The sequence below is a fragment of the Oryzias latipes genome, chromosome 20, assembly GCF_053564925.1.
Source record: "Oryzias latipes strain Hd-rR chromosome 20, Olatipes_Hd-rR_3.1".
Taxonomy (NCBI): Eukaryota; Metazoa; Chordata; class Actinopteri; order Beloniformes; family Adrianichthyidae; genus Oryzias; species Oryzias latipes.
This window is the reverse complement of record NC_136256.1, coordinates 13,794,877-13,817,013: the sequence shown is the minus strand read 5'-3', so window position 1 is coordinate 13,817,013 and position 22,137 is coordinate 13,794,877. Positions and strand designations below refer to the sequence as shown.

Sequence of the window (22,137 nt, the reverse complement as noted above, 5' to 3'; positions counted from 1 at the left end):
AACATGTCACGCAGAACATCATTGATTAGACATTGAAAAACAGCCGGAGCATTAGTCAGTCCAAAAGGATTAACCAAATATTCAAAATGTCCCAGAGGAGTGTTGAAAGCGGTCTTCCACTCGTCACCCTCCTTTATTCTCACTAATGATATGCGTTTCAGAGGTCGAGTTTGGTGAAGACGGTTGCAGTCTGGAGGGAGCTGAAAGCAGAGTCTATGAGTGGGAGAGGATACTTGTTTTTTACAGTGATGTTATTCAGACCTGTGTAGTCAATGCATGGGCGAAGGGACCCATCCTTCTTCTCCAAAAAGAAAAACCCTGCTCCAACAGGGGAAGAGGATGGGCGGATAGGTCCAGCAGTCAGACTTTCAGTGATGTAGGTCTACATCGCATCCCTCCCAGGTTTGGATAGGTTGTACAGTTTACTGGAGGGGAGTTAAGCACCAGGTAACAACTCTATCTCACAGTCATAGGGTCGATGAGGGGGCAGAGAGGAAGCACGGTCCTTGGAAAAAACTTCCTTGAGGTCATGATACTCCCATGGAACACACGAAAGGTCAACAGGTTTAGGAGGATTAGGAGAGGTGGAAACAGGTGGTACAGCAGCATGTAAACAGTGAGAATGGAAGGCAAGGCTCCAATTAACAATGGATTGTGAAGACCAGTCTATGTGTGGATTTTGGAGTGAAAGCCAGGGCAGACCTAACACAAGCAGAGAGGATGGAGATGGGATTATGTTCAAACTAATTAGTTCTCTGTGGTTGCCAGAAACTAGCAGGGACAGAGGATGTGTGTGGTGCGTTACACAGGCCAACAGTCTACCATCCAGAGGAAACACTTTTTTGGGGTTAGGTAAAAGTTCAGTGGGGATGTTAGATTGGGACACAAAATGAGAGTCAATAAAATTGTCATCTGCACCGGAGTCCATCAAAGCCTGGATCTGTAATGTTGTGGTGTCATAAGAGATTGTACCTTTAAGATGGATGCGTCTGGAGAGGAATCCACAGGGGTTCGGCTCACCAGTGCCCACTCCTGAGCCTGATTATTTATTATTTATTTATTTATTTAAGCTTTATTTAATAGGGACAGTGCACATTAATGAACATCTACCAAACAATGATAGGCGTAAACATGCTGGATTATAGCAATGATGCTAATTTGCATCCATAGTCCCTAGGCAGGAAACATAAAACAGGACAAAACAAAAGACAGAATCACAGATACAATAAGAACACAAGAAGGTGGTACATTATGAGAGTTAAAAGTCAGTGGCTACAGGACTGGTTTGCTTTCAGCCACTGCTTGAGCTGTGTTTTGAAGGTCTGTAATGTTTGACACTCCCTGATGTACAGTGGAAGACTGTTCCAGAGTTTACTGGCCTTTACAGAGAGAGCGTTTTGTCCAAACGCTGTTTTTCTGTATGGAACCTCACAGTCCCCCCGAGACGAGGCCCTAGTCCTGAGAGCGCTGTGAGCCCTTTTTAAAAAAAAGTCAGACATGGGAGGCAGAGCAAGTCCATGTAACACCTTGTACATCAAACAAGCAAATTTAAAATTTTTAAAATTCTCAAAGCTTAACAACTTGTACTTTTTCAAGATATTACAGACATGGAATGACATTGGTTTTCTATATAAGACCTTAAGGGATTTTTTATAAAGTGATTCTATGGTTTTGCTCGTATTTACACCCGCCAAGGACCAACATGTAATACAGTATTCAATATGTGATGATGTGGGAGGATTGCATGTTGTAGGGTGTTTTTCTTTTGCATGTTTGCATGTTTGTGGTACTACTTGTTTGTTGCATGCTTTCTATGGACACCCCCCCTTGTAACATAGCGCGCCGATCCACCACACCTGCTCCTCATCAAGAGGGACTTATAAAAGTCCCGACGAGGAAAGCCAAAGCAGGGCGCACGCCGACAGCAGGCGCATGCACGCGGGGCGCGAGTGGAACGTCGGGACCGCCAGACGTCGGGAAGACTCGCTGTGATCGGGACACACACTCTGAGAGCGCTGGGCGCTGGGACCATCAGTCTGCAGAGCGATCGACACGCAAGGGCAGGGCAGGGACCCTGCCTGTGTGTAAGTAGCCGAACGGGCTTCAGCAGACTGGTGGAAATAGGTGGGAGGGCTAGTGGCAGCCTGCATCAGGAATTGCTTTTCGTGCTGCCGCTTGCCTGTTTCCGCAGATTCCAGCGTGTCCAGGAGAGCCAGCTGGAGGTGACGCGGAGGAGTGCCAGTCACAAATCACAGAGGCGGAACGGAGCCCGCCCCCCAGGTCTTTGTGTGTATGACTGGAGGGATCCTCGGAACAACGTCGGGGGAAGAGAGACGTCTCCTGGTTTGGGATCAGTGATTCCCCCCTTTGAGCTGCATTTTTAAACCAGTTTTAACTGTTCTTTGGACTTTTAGCTCTCTTTTATCCTTTTTAACTGTTCCTGGGATTTTTATCGTGTTTTACTGTTTTAATCCGTCCCTAGAATTTTTAGACGCATTTTATGCTTGTTTTAAGTGTCTTTTAACTGAAACTTTGTGGCCTTTCATATGTTTTTTCCATCGGAATAAATTGTCATTGTGGCCAAGAATTTGGGTCCTCTTTGGTGGTGTGCGTGCGCTCTCCCCAGATCATTCCTCTAGCCCTTCAATACCCTCATTCAATTTTTTGTTGTTTACCCCAACTTTCAACCCTCCAGGCCTTACATACCTTTCTAATTTGGCGTTGTCGGCAGGATCTGGGTTCGAGCGCACTACCCTACCGAAGAGGCACCAGCCAAGATGATGATGATGCCAGTGTACCCAGGTGCTCCTTGGCTCCCAAAGTTTAAGGGACCAGGGGAAGAGTTGAAGCTCTGTGATTGGAAGGAGCAGATAGATGGGTTGTTGGGGTCTCAAGAGCTCACAGAGGCCAGGAGGGTGGCCATAGTCTTGGGAGCACTAGCAGGGGACGCTAAGCGACAAGTAGGTGTCTTACAGGAACGCGAAAAGAACACTGTTCAGAAAATCTTTTCCTACTTGGACTCGCTGTATGGGGACCGGACTCCAGTTGCTGTTTTAAGGTCACAGTTTTTTAGTTGTAACCAGAAAGCAAGTGAAACTGTTCAATCTTTTATTTTACGACTCCGTGAGTTATACTGCAGGCTGCAGCAGCATGACCCTGACGAATCTCCCTCTGCTTCGGCTCTAAAAGATCAACTACTCCTGGGGTTGCAAGCAGGACCGCTAGCCCAAGCATTAAAAGTGTATGCCCGGCGCCACCCAGAGGAGGATTTTGAGGACTTGCGGCAGGAGGCTTTTCTGTTGGACGCTGAATATGGAAACTCATCTGCTGAGGTAACATGCTCCATGGTCAATAACCAACCAAATTCATCCAAACAGCCACTGTTGGATTGGAAAGAAGCCCTCAAACAGGAAATTCTGGAGGAGGTGAGGAAGGAGATGAAGGGAGTAACCCAAGAAATAATTAGGGAACTCAAGCCCCGCCAGTCATCCGCTACGGCCACCACCGAGCCACCAGTGGCAGCCAGGGGGCTTCGCAGGCCAGCCACATACAACCAGCGCGATGAACAAGGTAGGCCCATCTGTCGACGGTGTAAAAGACCAGGGCATATTGCTAGGTTCTGTCAGACACAATCCACCCCAGAACCAGGGTTAAACTAGGAGTCCCCGCCGCCGAGGTCCGTGGGGTGGGGATGGCTGAGTTGACACCAGCATCAAGGGCCACCGAAGCATTTATAGGCCAATGTCCAACAGTAAAAATCACTGTAGAGGGGGTTGAACTAAAAGGGCTGCTGGATACCGGGTCGCAGGTCACCCTGATGGCGGAGAGTATGTTCAATGAACACTTCAGTCAGACTAGGCTTGGGAAGGCCCCACTAATGTTCAAGCTACGAGCAGCTAATGGTCTGGAAATCCCCTATGTTGGCTATGCCATCCTGGACGTAGAGGTCGAAGGGGTAAATATTCCTGGCCGAGGTGTGGTGGTGGTAAAGGATGATGACTGTACTCAGCCTCTCATTGTGGGCATGAACGTTGTGACGGCATACCAAGAAATCTTTTCTAAGTTGCCTAGAGAGTCTCCTCGCCCACCACAGAAGCTGGGTAGCCCATGGAGGGAAGCTTTTGCCGCCTGCCAACATATCGAGGCCACCACAGCAGAAGATGGATTTCTGGGCCACGTACGGCTGGCTGGGGGGCGACCGGTGACTGTTCCCCCTAACAGTGAGCTGCTAGTGTGGGCTAGAACCCGGCTACCACACTATGGGCGGGACTACTCTGCCTTGGTTGAGGCCTCGCCGAGTGCTGGAGAAGTAGGAGTGGCCAGAACTGTCGGTGTGGTGAGAGATGGCAAAATCCCTGTACGCATCTGTAATCCCCATCCCTACAGTCTGACGGTTGGCCGCTACCAGAAATTTGGACGTCTTTACCAGATCGACCCAGCTGATGTCTCTGGTCCAGACTATGTTAGTCTGTCCTTGGAGGAAGATGGTGTGGTCGAGGTGGCGCTGGTACACAGCACCCCGGATACTGGACAGCATAGCCTGACAGAAGGGGTGAGCAACCTGGTTAATAGGCCGGACCTGACAGAACGGCAACAGGAAGAACTGGCCACTTTGCTGCAGAAGTGGGAGAAGGTGTTTGCGCAGCATGAGGAGGACTTTGGCTGCACTAATACAGTTCTGCACCGCATTCACACGGGAGACTCTTTGCCAGTTCGTGAGAGGTTTAGGGCACTGCCACCATCGCTCTACAAAGAGATGACCTCACTGCTTACTGGCATGTTGGAAAGGGGTGTCATTAAGGAGAGCAAAAGTCCCTGGGCAGCACCAATAGTCCTAGTAAGGAAGAAGGACGGAACCCTGCGTTTTTGTGTGGACTACAGGAAGCTTAATGCAGTGACCCACAAGGACGCATTTCCGCTGCCAAGGATTGAGGAGACATTGACCAGTTTGAGTCAGGCGGAGTGGTTTTCCACCCTTGACCTAGCCAGTGGCTACTGGCAGGTCGAGATGCACCCACAGGACCAGGAAAAGACTGCTTTCACTACCCCATTGGGGCTCTATGAGTTTGAGCGCATGCCGTTTGGCCTTTGTAACGCCCCTGCAACTTTTCAACGGCTAATGCAACAGTGCTTGAATGGCCAGATTGCTCAGTCCCTGCTCGTATATCTGGATGACATAATAATCTACTCACCTGACTTTTCGTCTCACCTGCAGCATCTGGATGAGGTCTTCGGCCGGTTGTGGCAACATGGACTCAAACTGAGGCCAGACAAATGCAGACTGTTTCAGCAAGAGGTGAAGTTCCTGGGACACATTGTTGACCGTTCGGGGGTAAGACCAGACCCGGAAAAAGTGAAAGCGGTACAAGATTGGCCGATACCATCAACTATTAAAGGGGTGCGAGCGTTCCTAGGGCTGGCCGGATATTACCGGAGGTTTGTGGCCGGGTTTGCAAATATTGCTCGCCCCCTGAATTCCCTGCTAGTTGGTATACCAGCAACTAAAAGATCAGGTACGCAGAGGATCGTATGGACTCCTGACTGTAAGGCCTCTTTTGATGCTCTGAAAGAGGCATTGACGCAAGCACCAATTCTGGCATACGCAGATTTTAACAAGCCTTTTGTGGTGTATACTGATGCCAGTCATCACGGACTTGGAGCTGTCCTTGCTCAAGTGCAGGAGGGGAGGGAGCGTGTGATAGCGTACGCCAGCCGGAGCTTGCATCCCTCTGAGCGTAATGACGCGAACTACAGCTCATTTAAGTTGGAGTTGCTGGCACTGAAATGGGCTATCACAGAGAAGTTTAAGGACTATCTGATGGGGGCCAAATTTACTGTGTTCACGGACAACAATCCACTTGCACACCTGCAAACTGCCCGGCTGGGGGCTGTGGAACAGCGTTGGGTTGCCCAGCTGGCATCTTTTGACTATGACATCAAATACCGATCAGGAAAGAATAACACTAATGCAGATGCTCTCTCCAGATTTCCTGCCTCTGTGATTCAGGATGACCCGGACACGGATGCTCCAGCCATAGCTTCCACTGCAGCGGTGGAGTTGACCCCAGAAGGGTCCGAATGGGAAGAAGCCCAAGCTACTGACCCAGACATCCAGATGGTGAGACGGTATGTGGAGAAGCAAGAAAAGCCTAGGAAAGCAGACCGTCAGGCCATGTCCAGCAGAGGGCAGCGTCTCCTACAACACTGGAAAAGGCTGCAACTCAGGCATAATGTCTTATGCCGTAAGGTAATGGACAACAAGTCGCATGAAACCCATTATCAGATAATCTGCCCAAGTTCCAGGTGTCAAGAGGTTTGGAGGAGAGTCCACGAAGCTGCTGCCCATGCGGGTATTGACAAGACCCTTGTAAGCCTCCGAAAGAACTTTTATTGGCCTGGCATGGAGGGAGAGGTACGTCAGTTTCACCAGGGGTGTGCTGCTTGTAGTCTGCAGAAGAGTAGGGTGGAGCCCAAAGCCCCATTGCACCCAGTGACTGTTTCTTACCCTCTCGAGGTAATCGCGTTGGACTTCTTGTCATTGGGCCGCACCGCTGACGAATTCCCATATATTCTAGTGGCCACGGATCAGTTCACTCGTTTTGCTTGGGCCATTCCTACTAGGGACCAAACGGCGCAAACAACAGTTAAAGCAATATGGGCGAACATCATCCAAAACTTTGGTTGCCCAACACGTTTCCATTCGGACCGGGGGACTAACTTTGAGTCGGCTCTAATGAAGGAGTTATGCGAGGCCTATGGGGTTGTCAAGAGTCGGACCACACCTTACCACCCGGCTGGTAACGGTAGTGCTGAACGATTCAACCAGACTCTGCTTAAAATGCTGCGTGCTTTGGAGGAGGAGAAGCAAAACTTTTGGCCACAATACCTGGCTGAGCTTGTGCATGCCTATAATAATACTGTCCATTCAGCCACTGGTTACACGCCTTCTTTTTTAATGTTCGGTCGTCACTTGCGCCTTCCGGTTGATCTTAACCTAGCTGTGGGGCCCCAACAACCCGGTTACCTTGTAGGTGGGTGGGTGAAGGACCACCATCAGAAAATGTCTGTAGCCTACCGCATTGCTAGAGACCAGATGAAGACTGCTTCCTTCCAGCAGAAGCGACATTATGACCGCTCTGCTAAAGCGTTGCCTTTTTTGCCTGGTGAGAGGGTGTTGGTACGCCTTCGAAATAAGCGGGGTAGGGGAAAGCTGGCACCGTGGTGGTCCCCAGAACCATTTGTTGTTTTAGAACAGGTAGGCGACACAGGACTGGTCTACAGAATTCGGCCTGAGAAAGGTGGTCAGGAGAAAACATTGCACAGGAACTCTATGAAGCCCTGTGTACTGCCTCCAGTGGTTCCACAGCCAGCTGAACAGCTGCAAGAACCAGAGACTGCCTTACCTGTATTTTATGGATTTTTACCAACGGCGGCTCAAGAACGGGTGAATGTGGAGCCACTTCCCAGACGTTCCACTCGGACTAATCGGGGGAAGCCCCCAGCTCGGTATGGCGATTGAACGCTTAAGGTTGCAGGGACTGACAACCTCAAACTGTGGGGGGATGTGATGATGTGGGAGGATTGCATGTTGTAGGGTGTTTTTCTTTTGCATGTTTGCATGTTTGTGGTACTACTTGTTTGTTGCATGCTTTCTATGGACACCCCCCCTTGTAACATAGCGCGCCGATCCACCACACCTGCTCCTCATCAAGAGGGACTTATAAAAGTCCCGACGAGGAAAGCCAAAGCAGGGCGCACGCCGACAGCAGGCGCATGCACGCGGGGCGCGAGTGGAACGTCGGGACCGCCAGACGTCGGGAAGACTCGCTGTGATCGGGACACACACTCTGAGAGCGCTGGGCGCTGGGACCATCAGTCTGCAGAGCGATCGACACGCAAGGGCAGGGCAGGGACCCTGCCTGTGTGTAAGTAGCCGAACGGGCTTCAGCAGACTGGTGGAAATAGGTGGGAGGGCTAGTGGCAGCCTGCATCAGGAATTGCTTTTCGTGCTGCCGCTTGCCTGTTTCCGCAGATTCCAGCGTGTCCAGGAGAGCCAGCTGGAGGTGACGCGGAGGAGTGCCAGTCACAAATCACAGAGGCGGAACGGAGCCCGCCCCCCAGGTCTTTGTGTGTATGACTGGAGGGATCCTCGGAACAACGTCGGGGGAAGAGAGACGTCTCCTGGTTTGGGATCAGTGATTCCCCCCTTTGAGCTGCATTTTTAAACCAGTTTTAACTGTTCTTTGGACTTTTAGCTCTCTTTTATCCTTTTTAACTGTTCCTGGGATTTTTATCGTGTTTTACTGTTTTAATCCGTCCCTAGAATTTTTAGACGCATTTTATGCTTGTTTTAAGTGTCTTTTAACTGAAACTTTGTGGCCTTTCATATGTTTTTTCCATCGGAATAAATTGTCATTGTGGCCAAGAATTTGGGTCCTCTTTGGTGGTGTGCGTGCGCTCTCCCCAGATCATTCCTCTAGCCCTTCAATACCCTCATTCAATTTTTTGTTGTTTACCCCAACTTTCAACCCTCCAGGCCTTACAAATATGTGATGGAATCATTGAATGCAATGATGATGCCGGACTTTTGGCCATACAGGGCAGTTGGGCCGGAAATGGCCAGACTGGCCGCAGTAGAAGCAGAGCCGCTAGTAGATGCGGCGTTGACTTTCCTCAGGAGTGAGAGTCATCCTGCCGAGCTGCACTGGCTCCTCACTGCAGCGCGGCGTGCTCTGTTCCTGGGGAGGCGTGGTCGCGGTGTCCCGCTGAGTTGCAGGTGGAGGAAACACCGGCAGATGGAGGGCGTGACCGGCGTGGAGCTGGCTGGAGGAGAGGGTCCAGCTGCTCTTTCCCTGCGTCTCTCCCGAAGGCGGTTATCCAGTCTTATGGAGAGGGAAATTAACTCCTCTAGACTAGATGTTTCATCACAAGCTGCTAGTTCGTCTTTAATCTCCCCTCTTAAACCCTGGTCGAATATTCTGGTTAGCGCTTTTTCATCCCAACCACACTCCGCAGCAGAAGTACGAAAGTCAATGGATTACTCCGAGACAGAACCGGAACCTTGGCGTAAGAAGAGCAGGTGATTTCCAGACAATTTACTCCGGTGGAAAGGTGTTGGAGGGCGTTCATAATATCCTGGTGTGCTTGGTCGTGCCGTCCAACAAGAGCCCCTTGGGAGGAGAGGGCATGTCTAACCTCTTCAAGCTCTGCGGGATCCATGTTGGCCGGATTTTTCTCTTAGGTTGAGTGGGAGGATCCCAAAGCAGAGACTGAAGCTGATGGCAGGTTGACAATTTTATTCCTCAGGAACAAAAACTAAATCAGACAGGATGCTGAAATTCCGGAGCTACACCGATAAACAGGACAGGTGCTAAGAGCCACTGAATAATAATAAATCCGGCAGGGAGCAGTGACAGGCTCAGGCGTTTAAAGACAGTGACGCAATGAAGATCAGGTGTGCAGTGTAGAGAGGTATCGGGGAAAAGGTCAGCCACGCCCCAACTGCTCACACAGATCAAAACATTATGTTTACATAAATGGTTAAAGAGTCACAGTAAGTCATGGAATGTCAACACTGGAACTAAAGCTTTGGTGTTAAAGGGTTAAGCAAAAGTCTTGGATCTGGGAACAAACCAAACAAAGCTGAAAATCCTAAATCAGAGCCAGATTAAACCATATCTGAGCAGTTTACTGGACAGGCAAAGTTACAATGTTACAGTAGTTTTCGTCATCGCTGGTTTCTTTGTTCTCCTCCTCTTTTTCCTCTGTTTGTTTTTCACTCTTTGCACTCGCACTCTCTATGAAAGAGGGTGGACTAAATTCTTCATAGAGATTTGTCTCATCTCCATAATCATGTCCTTTGTCTTCATCTGCTTTGTACGTTAGTTTTGATGGAAAGGCTTCTCCAAGAAAATTTTCATAATCTGCCTCACAAATCCCTCTGTCCTCTCTGGTGAACCCTGAAACACAAAAAAGCATGGTTAAATGGCCCCTTCACAAAATATAAATATTTGAAAACCTTATGAACACACACTTTGAGTCTGGAAAAGAACCACTGGCTGTTTGGGTTTTCTTCTCCTGTGGACGAGATAGGCCAGGAACAAGACGAAGAGCAACAGGAGCAGGATTCCACCAAATACTGTACAGATCAGCAGCAGCAAAGATTCTGGAAGAGACAATATTTTACAATTTTATTTCAGTAAAGGAGAAATAAATGCTTCTTGTTGGAAAACATCAACAAGGGGTTAAAGCTTTGTAAAGTTAGAAGCAGTTGGAAGAATTTGAATCAAAAATATCAAAATGGCACGAAATCTAGTCAAACCAAAGTGTTTGGTTCATGTCACAGAAGAATCCAAAGAAAAGCTTAGTGGAATTTACTCTGTAAATAAAACGGTCAATTACAAAGAGCAAAGTAATGCTAGACTTCTGTTGGGTTCAAACAACTCCTGAACAAAAAGTATGTCCCCAAATATATAGTACAAAGCGAAGCAAGTAAAGTAAAAATGTGCATCTTACGGGAGCTAACCACCCCATTCACATGAAATGGGGCAGGCCAGCTCTGGCACCTTCCTTAAAACTAAAGTGGGACATACGTCATAAGTGCGTGCAACTTACTTTTGCCTTACAGATACTTTACGATACACATACCACAGAAATGAGCAACATTTGTACATTTAATTTCAGTGAAACCCCATAAGCGGGATGTACAAGGCTTAAGGGAACTCCGAGACTCACCTATGCTCACCCCGTCCCGTCCAGGTGCATGTGACTAATGCTTAAGAGTAAACCACTAGATGGGTCAACTACAATGATGGAAATGAATTATATTAACTCAAACTGTAAACTGGCAACTTGGATTGGTTTGGGAGGGGATGTCATGGTGCCTCTGGCAGAGAGAGGGGGGGATAGGAGGGCGATTATGGGGGGGTAAAGCCATGAAGCAGCATAAAGCAACAAGTTGCTGGATGATTATCATTACGGTAAGGGGCTGGGCCTGTCCACACACACACTCAAATGTTATAAACATACATGTTGGCTCCAAAAATGTCCATTTGTCAACATGTATACAATACAAATAGTGTTCAGACACGCATACTTTGCCTTCAAACCAACTAGTGTGAAATATTTCATTCAAGGCTGCATCCGCCACCCAGGCCAGGGCAATAAGGACTGCCCACGGGGCCACCAGAACCAGAAAGCAGGGAGGCATGGGGGGGACAGAGAGTGCAGCTCCGCCCCAACCAGGAGAATAGCCCCCCCACCCCCCCGCTGCGCAGGGAGGGCCCAACGCAGGGCCCAGCCCCACAAGAGTGCCCACAGCTGCAGAACAGTGCCCACAGCCCCAGACGAACATCTCGTCACCACCCAGGAGTTCTGGGCAGCCCCCCGCCCCAACCCCAGGTACGAGCCAGGACCCCCCAAGTGAGACCTGCCCCGCACTCCAGGCAGCCACCCACACGGCCCACGGTTGGTCCAGGAAGGAGCAAGGCAGAAACCAGATGCCCCTGCTCAGGAGGAAGACATCCAGGAGAAGAGGGGGTCCACAAGAGGTGTTGTAATCATGGCCCGACCAGGCTTGTCCACAGTTGGAAATTTGGTGAGGACCAGCGCTCGGGGGCAAAGACCAGAACCTACACGACAGGGACATGGACACCCCCCAGCTCAGGTGTGTTGTGATCCCCGGCTCTTGGTTTTGCCAGAAAGCTCAGGGATCCCTGTCCCTGGCCGGGCCCAGAAAGCCAGCACCCAGGCAACACGGCCGCCGTTGCCAAGGGCCCAGTACCTCCTACCAGGGATATGGTAGGTGACAGATGGTCCAAGGTCCCACCTTCCTTGTGAAATGTGTGTGTGTGTGTGTGTTTGTGAGGGTGTGTGTGTGCATGTGTGTGTGTTTATGTTGGAATGTATATATGGAGGAGTTAAGGGTGTGTGTACTAAAGGGGGTGCAGTTAAAAGTGGCGGGTAGGGCACTGAGGGGACATCTCCTGATTACTCACAGTGTTGTCCCATCGCCCTCCCCACCAAGGGGCCCTAAATATCTATGGTGCAGTTAAAATTGGCAGGTAGGGCGCTAAAAGGACATCTGCAGCTTGCTGACAGTGATGTCCAAGCACCCCCCTTACCAAGGGCCCTACATGTCTATGTTGCAAATATAACCGAGAGGGGATGGGGCCCATTCCATACAGCAACCAGGGGAGGGGGAACCACTGGCAAGTAGGCCCCCCCACAAGGTGCAACGCAGGCTGACCCCCCCCCCCATCACCCTAATAAGAGATTGGGGTGATGGGGCAGCTTCCCCTCGGACATTGTTTCTTACGTTTCTAAGTTGGGGACAGCTGGTAGACTGTCCCCCGGTGGTCAAACAGCCATCCCCCCTGGATAAATAAAGGTTAAATAAAAATGAATAAAAATCTGCGTCCCGCAACAATAAATAATCAAACTCACCTTACATTCTCCTGTTTTCCTTCCGGGTTCCAGCATCCAGGTCTGTACTGGTTCTTTGAAATCATGACAGAACAAACTGGCCAAACTCCTGACCCAGCTGACCCTGAAGAACTCACCATCTTACAGCAAGGAATCCTTCTCGACCGTCAATCGCATGCGCCAACCCAGATGTCTTCTGCACAATACGACCTTTACCGCCGTCTTGACGGTATGACACAAACTCTCATAGAACTAACGGGACAAATATCCAGTCCTACTTTTTCAGCTCCTCTTCCACGTTCCGGCAAAATTCCGGACCCCACTTCCGCCACGTCACCGGAAAACCTCTGCCTCCAGCCAGAGCCGTTCTATGGAAATGTCAAAGCCTGTGGAGTATTTCTACTTCAATTCCAGTTAATTTTCTAACAGGCACCCAGGTATTACCAGACCGATCACAGCAAAATTACCTTGATTGTTAATGCCCTCTGTAACAAAGCACTACAATGGGCTCAAGCCTTTCTGGCTGCTAATCCCATCTCCCACTTAGCCTTTGACAGGTTCATAAGAGAATTCTGCTTGTCACTGAAGCTCTCCGATCAGATGTCCGCCTTCGAGAATGCCAGGCCGTAAACAAAACCGTAAGCAGTCACCTAACGCTTCTTTCCGCTCCCCAACGACCCACGTTCCTCCTCCATCAGGACTCGAGTCCCCTCGTAACATCACAGGGAAACCCATACAGGTCGGGCACTCAAAATTAACTGCGGAAGAAAGACAAAAACGCAAAGAAGAAGGTTTGTGTTTCTAGTGTGGTAACCACGGCCACTTAGTGACTCAATGTGGGCATCGTTCAAGTTCCAGAACCCCCCCGATAGTGGACAGGCCACAGGGGGAAATTTTGTTAACACTGACGAAAACATTTTTCTCTTTGCCCCTCTTAAAATTTGTCACAACTCTGAGGTTCATGATTTCAAAGCTCTTACTGATTCTGGCGCAGAACAAAGCCTCATAGATCAATACTTAGTAACCTGACTTTCTCCACCTACTGAATCCCTTAATTCTCCCATCAAAGCTGCTGGGTTAGGTGGTCAACACCTTTCCAGAATTACTCACTGTACTAAACCCGTTCTACTTCTTTCTTCCGGCAATTACAGAGAATACCTCCAGTTTTTTGTCACGCAATCCCCTCAGTCCCCAAGAGTTCTAGGGTTTTCTTGGCTTAAACGTCATAACCCTCAGATTAATGGCATCACTAACTGGAGTACGTTTTGTTTGGCTAACTGCCTCCACTCCACTATTCCATCCACGACCACCGCAGTTACCAACGTAGTGGATAACGTGGACCTATCCAGACTACCCTCTTGTTACCACATACCAAAACGGTATTTTGTGAAACCAAAGCCAGCACTTTACCACCTCACAGCCCCTTTGATTGTGCCATCAACCCCCTTAATGACGCTGCCTTGCCTAAGGGGAAATTATTTAATCTATTCAGCCCTGAAAAGGCAGCAATGGAAAATTACATAAAGGAGGGCCTCTCCTCAGTTTACATCTGTCCCTCTTCCTCCCCGGTCGGTGCAGGGGTTTTTTTCGTTGAGAAGAAAGACAAGTCCTTATGACCCTGCATTGATTACCGTTAACTTAACCAAATCACTGTAAAATATAAATACTCACTCCCTCTCATCATCTCTGTTTTTGACTCCGTTCGGGAGGCTCACATTTTTTCCAAGTTGGGTCTATGTAACACTTATCACCTGGTACGAATCTTCTAAAGAAACATTTCTTCGATCCATCTATGAAGAAGGATGTACGCAAATACGTCGCTGCCTATACCACCTGTGCTCGCTCCAAGACGTCCAACTCTCCTCCTGCTGGTCATCTGCTCCCTCTGCCCACTCCTGGTCATCCCTGGTCCCACATTGCCGTGGACTTCATGTATGGACTGCCTGCCTCTCTCATGGCAATACTGTTATTTTCACCATTATTGACTGTTTCTCCAAATCTGCTAAATTTAGTCCCCTTCCCCACCATTCTACTGCTACTGATACCGCCGACATTCTGGTCAACCATGTTTTCCGCCATCATGGCATCCCCTCGGACATTGTTTCTGACCGCGGTCCTCAGTTCATCTCTCAGGTCTGGAAGGCATTCTGCTCTGCTCCGGGAGCCACAGCTAGTCTAACGTCAGGATACCATCCTCAGTCCAATGGCCAGGCGGACAGAGCCAACTAGGAGCTGGAAGCGGCACTCAGATGTCTGGCAGCTCAGATCAATGCGGACTGGCCCGGTATGGGTAGATTATGCCCATAATACTCACCATCTTCTGCCATGAGGATGTCTCCTTTCAAAGCCTCCTTTGGGTACTCATCACCTCTGTTTCCGTCACAGGAACTCGATCTGGCAGTGCCCTCGGTCCAGCTCCACCTCCAACGGTGCCAACAAATTTGGCACCAGACCAGGGCCGCTCTCCTCCGCAACAAGAAGAGCAACTGCCAGATAGCCAACTACCACAGGGTGGTGGGACCAGCGTATCAGCCAGGTCAAAGGGTGTGGCTTTCGTTGCGCCTCTGGTTGCCCGCTGCCCTCAAGGTTCATCCTTCCTTCCACGTCTTCCAGATCCTATCCACGAAAGCCCTCTATGCCCGCTGTCTGCTTCACCTCCACCCGCCAGTGTCATCGACAGTGCCCCGGCCTTCACCGTCATCCGGGGGCTGGACGTCCGGCGCCGTGGTCGCAACTTTCAGTTCCTAGTGGACTGGGAGGGTTATGGTCCAGAGGAAGGCTCTTGGATCTCCCGTTCCCTCATTCTGGACCATTCCCACGTGGACGACTTCTTCGACATCGTTGAAGGGGGGGGGGATGTACTGTCATGGCGCCTCTGGCAGCACTCCTCCCCCTCCCCTCTCTGCTCTGCTCCTGAGGATTCCCAGCTGTGTTCACTCAACTCATCAACCTCCAGCAGTCTTAAGGAGATCCAGCCGCAGCATTCATCGCCAGTTCATTGCTCCTCCATGGAAATACATACCATGAGTGTTTACCTGGGATTCACCTCCAGAGCTATCGGTCCTGTTCCTGTTCATGTTTATGCCAACCCTCCAGCCACGCCACGACTCCAAGTCAAGATTCCCCAGTTCTCACCTTGTTACTCATCTGCAATCCTCAGCCGTCATCCTCGCCTTGGATCTGCGTTCCACAACAATAAATCATCGAACTTACTTTACAATCTCCTGTTTTCCTACCAGGTTTCAGCATCTGGGTCTGTTTCGCTTCTTTGAAATCATGACGGGGGATACAATTTTGGAAAACCTTACTGTTTAATATTGTAATTATTGGTTGCTGTACCTTGTGTTTCTGTGCTCATGTACAATCAGATGTATAGAAATAATTTTCTTCTGACTGACCCTATTGTTCATGGCTTGTTAAATTTTGACCTATCTTGCATTCATAAATAAATTGGCATTAACAATAATCAATAAACAATGAATCAATCTTTTACATACTAATGTAAATTTGGAACCATCTGAAACCAGCTCCCAGAGGTCATTATAAACTGCTAATGCTTTAAATTTGGGAACAGAGTGTGGGAGGTTGGTTTTATCATTGGTGTGTTTCACTTTACTTACGCCTCACAACAACAGTGATGGGTGCTGACTCAGCAGAGGCCACGGTGCGTCCAGACAGGGTAACCTGGTACAGACAGCTGTAGTTACCCTGGTGTTTTAACTCTGCCACAGGAAAGGTAAAGGACGCTGCGTTGTTGACTGCTGGGCTGTTGGTAGTCATGTTGAATCCAGACATGAAGAGAAAGAAATGACCATGAGGAGATTTGGGGTTAATGGAGCAGGTGATGGTAAAGTTCAGACCACCAGTGATCTCTGCTTCTCCAGGACCCCAGACCAACTCTGCACCAGGAGAAGTTAGTGTGATGTTGGGCGCCTGTAGGCTCACTGTGAAAACACAAAACAATGAGGTAATTTAAGTTTTTCAGATCATCTATTGGAGATGAAGCCAACTAATCAGGATGCTTTTGAGGTGTACGTTTCATTTTGAAATTGTTTAAGGGACGAAAGTCAAAATCCAGAATTTAAGAGTTTTTCTGGATTTATACAATTTTATGTGATTACATGTGATTAAAAGAAAACCCAAATTCACTGTAGATGACTAATTTATGAATAGTTTTTAATAATTTTTCTTAAAGATGCAGACCAATTGACATTCTTAATACTTCAGGTATGTTTCCAAATGTCCCTCCATCTGTTGGTATTTCTGAATATTAAGGAGGCGGAAAGTTCCACATTTGAACAGTGAGACAATCTCAGGTTAGCCAGCACAGAGGAGTGGGCTTGTTCTGTAGTTCTATTTATTATGACTCAGAAGATGATGTCTGACATCACCAAAAGCAGGACATCATAAACCAGTGTGCCGTGGGAGATGGTCAGGTGTTCCGTGGAAAATTTCCCTCATCAACTGATCTAAAAACATTTACCATCTCCAGGATATCAGCTCTGTGTTCATCCAAACAGGCCCTGATAAAACACTGAGTAGTTTGGAATATAAATGATCACAAAATACTTTTTTCTTTGTGTTTATTTGATTCTATCGAAGATACTTTGATAAGAATGACAGTACAGCGATTTAGCCACAACTTCAGCTGTTTTTTGGAAAAGTCCCGCCCCTTTAACTGTCTCCACCAATCATTCTTGGGGGCTAAATCACAAGTCATCAGTCTGACCAATCAGAAGTGGTTAAAGTCTTCACTTCCTTGTCCCGATTTAGCTCGTAAAGTCTCTCAACAGTCTCTCTTCCAACAAAAATACCAGCTAAAGCTCGTCTTTAGCAATGTACCTTTCCACAGAATCCGGTGTCAAACCATGGAACAAGTGAACAAAACAATGAAGCTCAGAGAAGCGATCTCCGGCCGTTTGCACACCACATCTCCCATGATGCATTGGGTTAAAGTTACAGTGTCTCAGCACACAATGATATGATGTTGTTAGACGTCATGAAACCACAACGAACACACATCAAATAGTTTTTAAATCTTCTAACTTAACTTTTATTACATTGTTTAGAAGAAGAAAAAACAGCTGCAACTTCCAGCTTTTTCTGCCACAATTATCACAAAAATGCATGTGAGATGGATCAAAACAGACTATGAGTTTCTCCTGTTTTTTTTTTTTTTTTGGATGCTGATGTGCTGCGGGATTTTGTTCAAGGTTAAGGTGTGCCGTGGCTCAAAAAAGGTTGAAAAACACTGTCAAAAAAGATATTACAAGATACTGGGGTGTTGTCTCTTAAAAGAGGCAAATGCTGTACGTCCATAAAGATGACCTTAAACATCCGTAAAACTGAAAAGATGGGTTAACTTCTTTCTAATATTAAGCCTTATTACAGCAATAGAGATTGTTAATTGAAGTGTTGTGACAAAAACAAAAAGCAACAACAAATTTCTTATTTTAAGGCCGGTTCTCCAACTTCTGACTACAACTAAGAAAGAGGTTTTTTAAAGCATTTCAGTTTTTGGTTGAGAAAATTCTCACACTCAGGGAAAACTGCAAAAAATAGAAGCTTATGAACAAAAAAACACAATTTATATTTCAGCCAAAGAGATGTAGTTCTTCAAGACTTTCCGAATTGTGTGGATTTCTTACCGTTTACAGAAACTCTGACAGAGTTGCTTAATGGAGAAGTGAAATTTCGATGTGGTCCTTTTTTCTGATACTGACACTGGTACGACCCGTCATTTTCGATGTCAGCTTTGGAGATTGCAAAGTTGGCTGAATTGTTCCTTGAGGTTTGAGTCTCTTTAAATGAACTCTGAGTATTCATCAGGATGAAAGTTCCACCAAGGACTTGAGTTGGAATTGAACAAGTGAATCCAAATTTCTGACCCCAGGAAACATTAGTAGAACTCACAGAGAGTCTGGGCTTAAAGTAGTACACTGAAAAAATGTAGAAAATATTAAAAAAGAGTGAATCTGACTCCTTTCTCATGTTTTGCATTGCTTTAATTTTTAATTAAAAACAAAATGATATTTTTCTTACCACTAATATTGATACTAAGCAGGTCGCTTAGAGGTGAAGTGAACGTTTGACCAGAAACAGTTTTCTCGTAGTGACACTGGTACGATCCATCATGATCAAAATTCACTTTAGAGATGGTGAAGGTTGCAGTGCGGCTGGCAGAAATTTGTGTCTGTCTGAAGGAACCTGAGATCTTCTGGAGAAAAAAGGTTTCTCCTAAAAGTTCAGCTGCAGTGGAACAGGTGATTCTGAGTTCCTGACCCCAGGAGACCTTTCCAACAGGATCCATGGAGATGCTGGGCTTTACAAGACTTTCTGTTGGAAGTTTAGTTAAAGCAAATTGAAACACTCCTAACTGTGATTTTTGGTCTAGCTGATATTCTAAATATGAAATAGTACAGTGACTCACCTGAACAGATGACACCAGCATCTTCACCATGATTACAGTTATGTTTTCCATAACCGTTGTGACCACACTGTGTCAATGAGCTTTCACTGCCTGAACACTCCACATCATCCAGCCAGATTTTGCCTGATCCTTGACCAAAAAGAGCTGATCGTGGGGCATGTAGAGCTGTCCCACAGGACAACTGTCTACAGACCACTTTTGCATCATTTAGATTCCACTTGTCGTGACAGACTGTTCCCCAGACTCCATCGTGTAGGACTTCAACTCTTCCAGAGCAGCGAGTCGATCCAGATCCAACCAGCCTGATCTGACCTTAAAACACATCACAAAAAGGCTATTTCTATTATTTGTTTTGAACTGCAAATTAAGCAAAGGAAATAGGAGAATACACTTACCTGAGGCAAATGAGCTCAACAGACATAAGACTGAATTTTTTTGGGGAAAAAAGGTTCTTAATTAAATTAGAGACACAATTTTAAATCTCTCAGAATGCCTTATTTTGTAAACTGACTCTTACCTAAAGTCAGAAACTGAGAGTTTCTTTGCTGTTTGCTGAACATGGCTGAGATATTCCTGCAGTGTGTCACCAATTTGGATACAAAAAGAAAAATGGTGTTACATTTTTGCAGGAGAGCAAATGTTTCTTACTTCCTCTTTTGTGAATCATCTGTTTTGAAAGAAAAAAAACAGGGCGTATTTTCTGTGTTTGTCATTCAATAGAAAATTGCTGATTGTGTTTTCTATTAAAAAAAATAAAAGAACTTGGGATGATGTCATGATCAATGTGCATGACTTCTTGTTTCCATGAGTAAAGGTGATGAGATTTTTTTGGTAAATTGGCAAGAAAAATGTAGAGCACTTTAAAAATGCAACCAAGAAATTGCAGCAAGAAGGTATTACAAAGTCACAAAACCATGCACACTCAGTGAACACAGCAAAAAATTCTGGCTATAGCTTCAAAGAAATTCACCATTGAGCTCTCCCTAATGGAAATTCTTAATTCTTCTAATAAAAACATTCTGTCCACATCTCGGGCGTGCAGATTTGCCGTCTTAATTAAAATCTAACTCCATGTGTAGGCACCTGTCCTCTCTTAGTTCTGACGCCTACCTTAAAGGTGAGTCAATTTAAGTACCTTTCAGTACCTTTTGCTGTGTCATAAAAGTATTTGTTAAAGTCCTGTAAGATATAAAAAAGGAAATCCTAATCTTCAAAAGAATTAGCACTTCCAGTAAATATTTTGAAACTGAATCATGGCATCTGGACCTAAAGTCTTCTTTTTTGAAACCTTTCACCACTCATCTAAGTGACTTCATCTGTCCCTGTGGTGCTGGCTTAAAGCCTAGTGTATGTCCTATAGGTGGTTAACTAAAAAGACCCCACACCCAAAGAAAGAAGAAGCACTGCAGTTTACACTCACTGAGCAGTTTTTAAGGCACACCAGTCCAACGGCTTGTTAATGAAAATTTCTCATTTGCCAATCACATGGCAGCAGATCAATGCATTTAGACAAGTAGGCATGGTCAAGACAATCTGCTGCAGTCCAAACTGAGCATCAGAATGAGGAAAAAAGATGATTTAAATGACTTTGAGCATGACAGGATTGTTGGTGAGAGTCCCCGGTCTGCGTATTTCAGAAGCTGCTGATAAACTTGCTCCAAAAATTGAAAACATTATTCATCCTTTTTTTATTAATGTAACATAATTTTGCACATATTTTAACATTTGATACTTGATCAAATTTGGCTATGAAAATTTCTACAACAGTGTTTTTTTTATTTTACTGATATAGTATTTTATTAATCATATACACAACTTTTATAAGTAACATAATCTGAAAATATTTTGGATAAGTTATCTGCATTTACTTTATTGATTTTAAAAGTGAATGACCCTGGGAGTATTTCAGGCAGGCAGCTCCAGCAGTGTGTTTACCTGGTTACTCCTCCCTGCGGGCGGTTCAGTCTAATCAACTCGCCTGTTCAGCATCCTACTTAAGTCCAGGTGAGGTCCAATCCTCTTCTTCCATTTCTGCGAGCTCTGCGTTCGTCACCCCACCCTCCTGCCCGGCTTCCACCTGTGAGCTCTGTTTAGGGTTGGTTTAATACCCAAAGTTTCCTATTAAGATCTTTATTTATGTGTCTGAACGGAGCCTTATGCCAAACTAAAAGAAATATGGGAAAAATCTTCTTTACTGCAAGAGTTGTCTGACTGAAGTTAATTTTTTAAAATAATAATTTAGGCAATTTATCTTTGTCATGTGCTTTATTGATATTTCAGGAATCTTAATTCTGTCTGATAAAATGTATGAACCTGATAATGATAAATCATGTAATAAAATAGTTACGGTAGAACAGGGGTGGGATTGTATAAGTTTTCTTCCTTCCACTCCCTTTCAAGCAATATTTATTAATATGTCTAATTATCCTAAGTTTGATTTGTCATTGCATGAATCTATAACTGATGATTGTATTATTTTTGTGTATTATTCTTATTTGATTGCTTGAAATAAACCATTTAAAAATTAATGGGATTTTCACAAACAACTATCATTATTGATTTGCAGGAAATGGTCTAAAAAGAGAAAATATCCAGTGGGCGACAGTTCTGTGGGCAGAAATGCCTTGTTGATATCATTGGTCAGAGGAAAAAAGTCAGGCTGATTCCAGCTGATGGAAAGACAACAGTAACTCAAATAGGTCTGCACATGAGCATCTCTGAACACACAACGTGTCCAACCTTGAGGCAGATGGGCTACAGCAGCAGATAACCAGACTGGGTCCACTTCTTTCAGCTAAGAACATGATACTGAGGCTACAATTCACACAGACTCACCAAAATCTGGGCATGAGTCTCCATTTTTGTGACCATCTTGAGATGGTAGGGTCAGAATTTGGCATAAACAACATGAAAGCATGAATCCATCCTTCCTTGTATCAATGGTCAGGGTGGTGGTGGTGTAATGGTGTGGGGGATATCCTTAGTACCAATTGAGCATGGTAACGTAACACAGTTGAAAGTTATGGCTAGTGGATAGTGCTGTTGCCCCGTCATTGCAACTGAAGTTGCATTTGTTGTCCTTTGAGAGAGACCGTATCCCCGGGTAAAGTTGGGTCTGTGCACCATTTTGATTTCAGAATGTCTGTTACTCCTTTGAAAGGGGAGCTACAAGGTGGCGGCTGAGCATTACACAGATATATATGAACCTGAGTTCCTTTAGGAACAAAATAAATACCTGCCTTGTTGTATTTGGTCTTCACCTCAACTGCAATCCCTGAACCAAC

General features: G+C 46.3%; 1 protein-coding gene across 1 annotated transcript; it reads right to left on the bottom strand.

Annotated features, from left to right (window-relative positions):
• Positions 1–9,281: 9,281 nt before the first annotated feature.
• Positions 9,282–19,508, bottom strand: LOC105358433 (uncharacterized). The gene is made up of 8 exons (XM_078938380.1): positions 19,371–19,508; positions 19,249–19,278; positions 18,854–19,165; positions 18,466–18,759; positions 18,072–18,362; positions 16,044–16,367; positions 10,034–10,165; positions 9,282–9,959 (listed from the first exon to the last, which is right to left on the bottom strand). The coding sequence occupies exons 1-8, from the start codon at positions 19,411–19,413 to the stop codon at positions 9,688–9,690; spliced, it is 1,698 nt and encodes a 565-aa protein (XP_078794506.1). The 5' UTR covers positions 19,414–19,508; the 3' UTR covers positions 9,282–9,687.
• Positions 19,509–22,137: the final 2,629 nt, after the last annotated feature.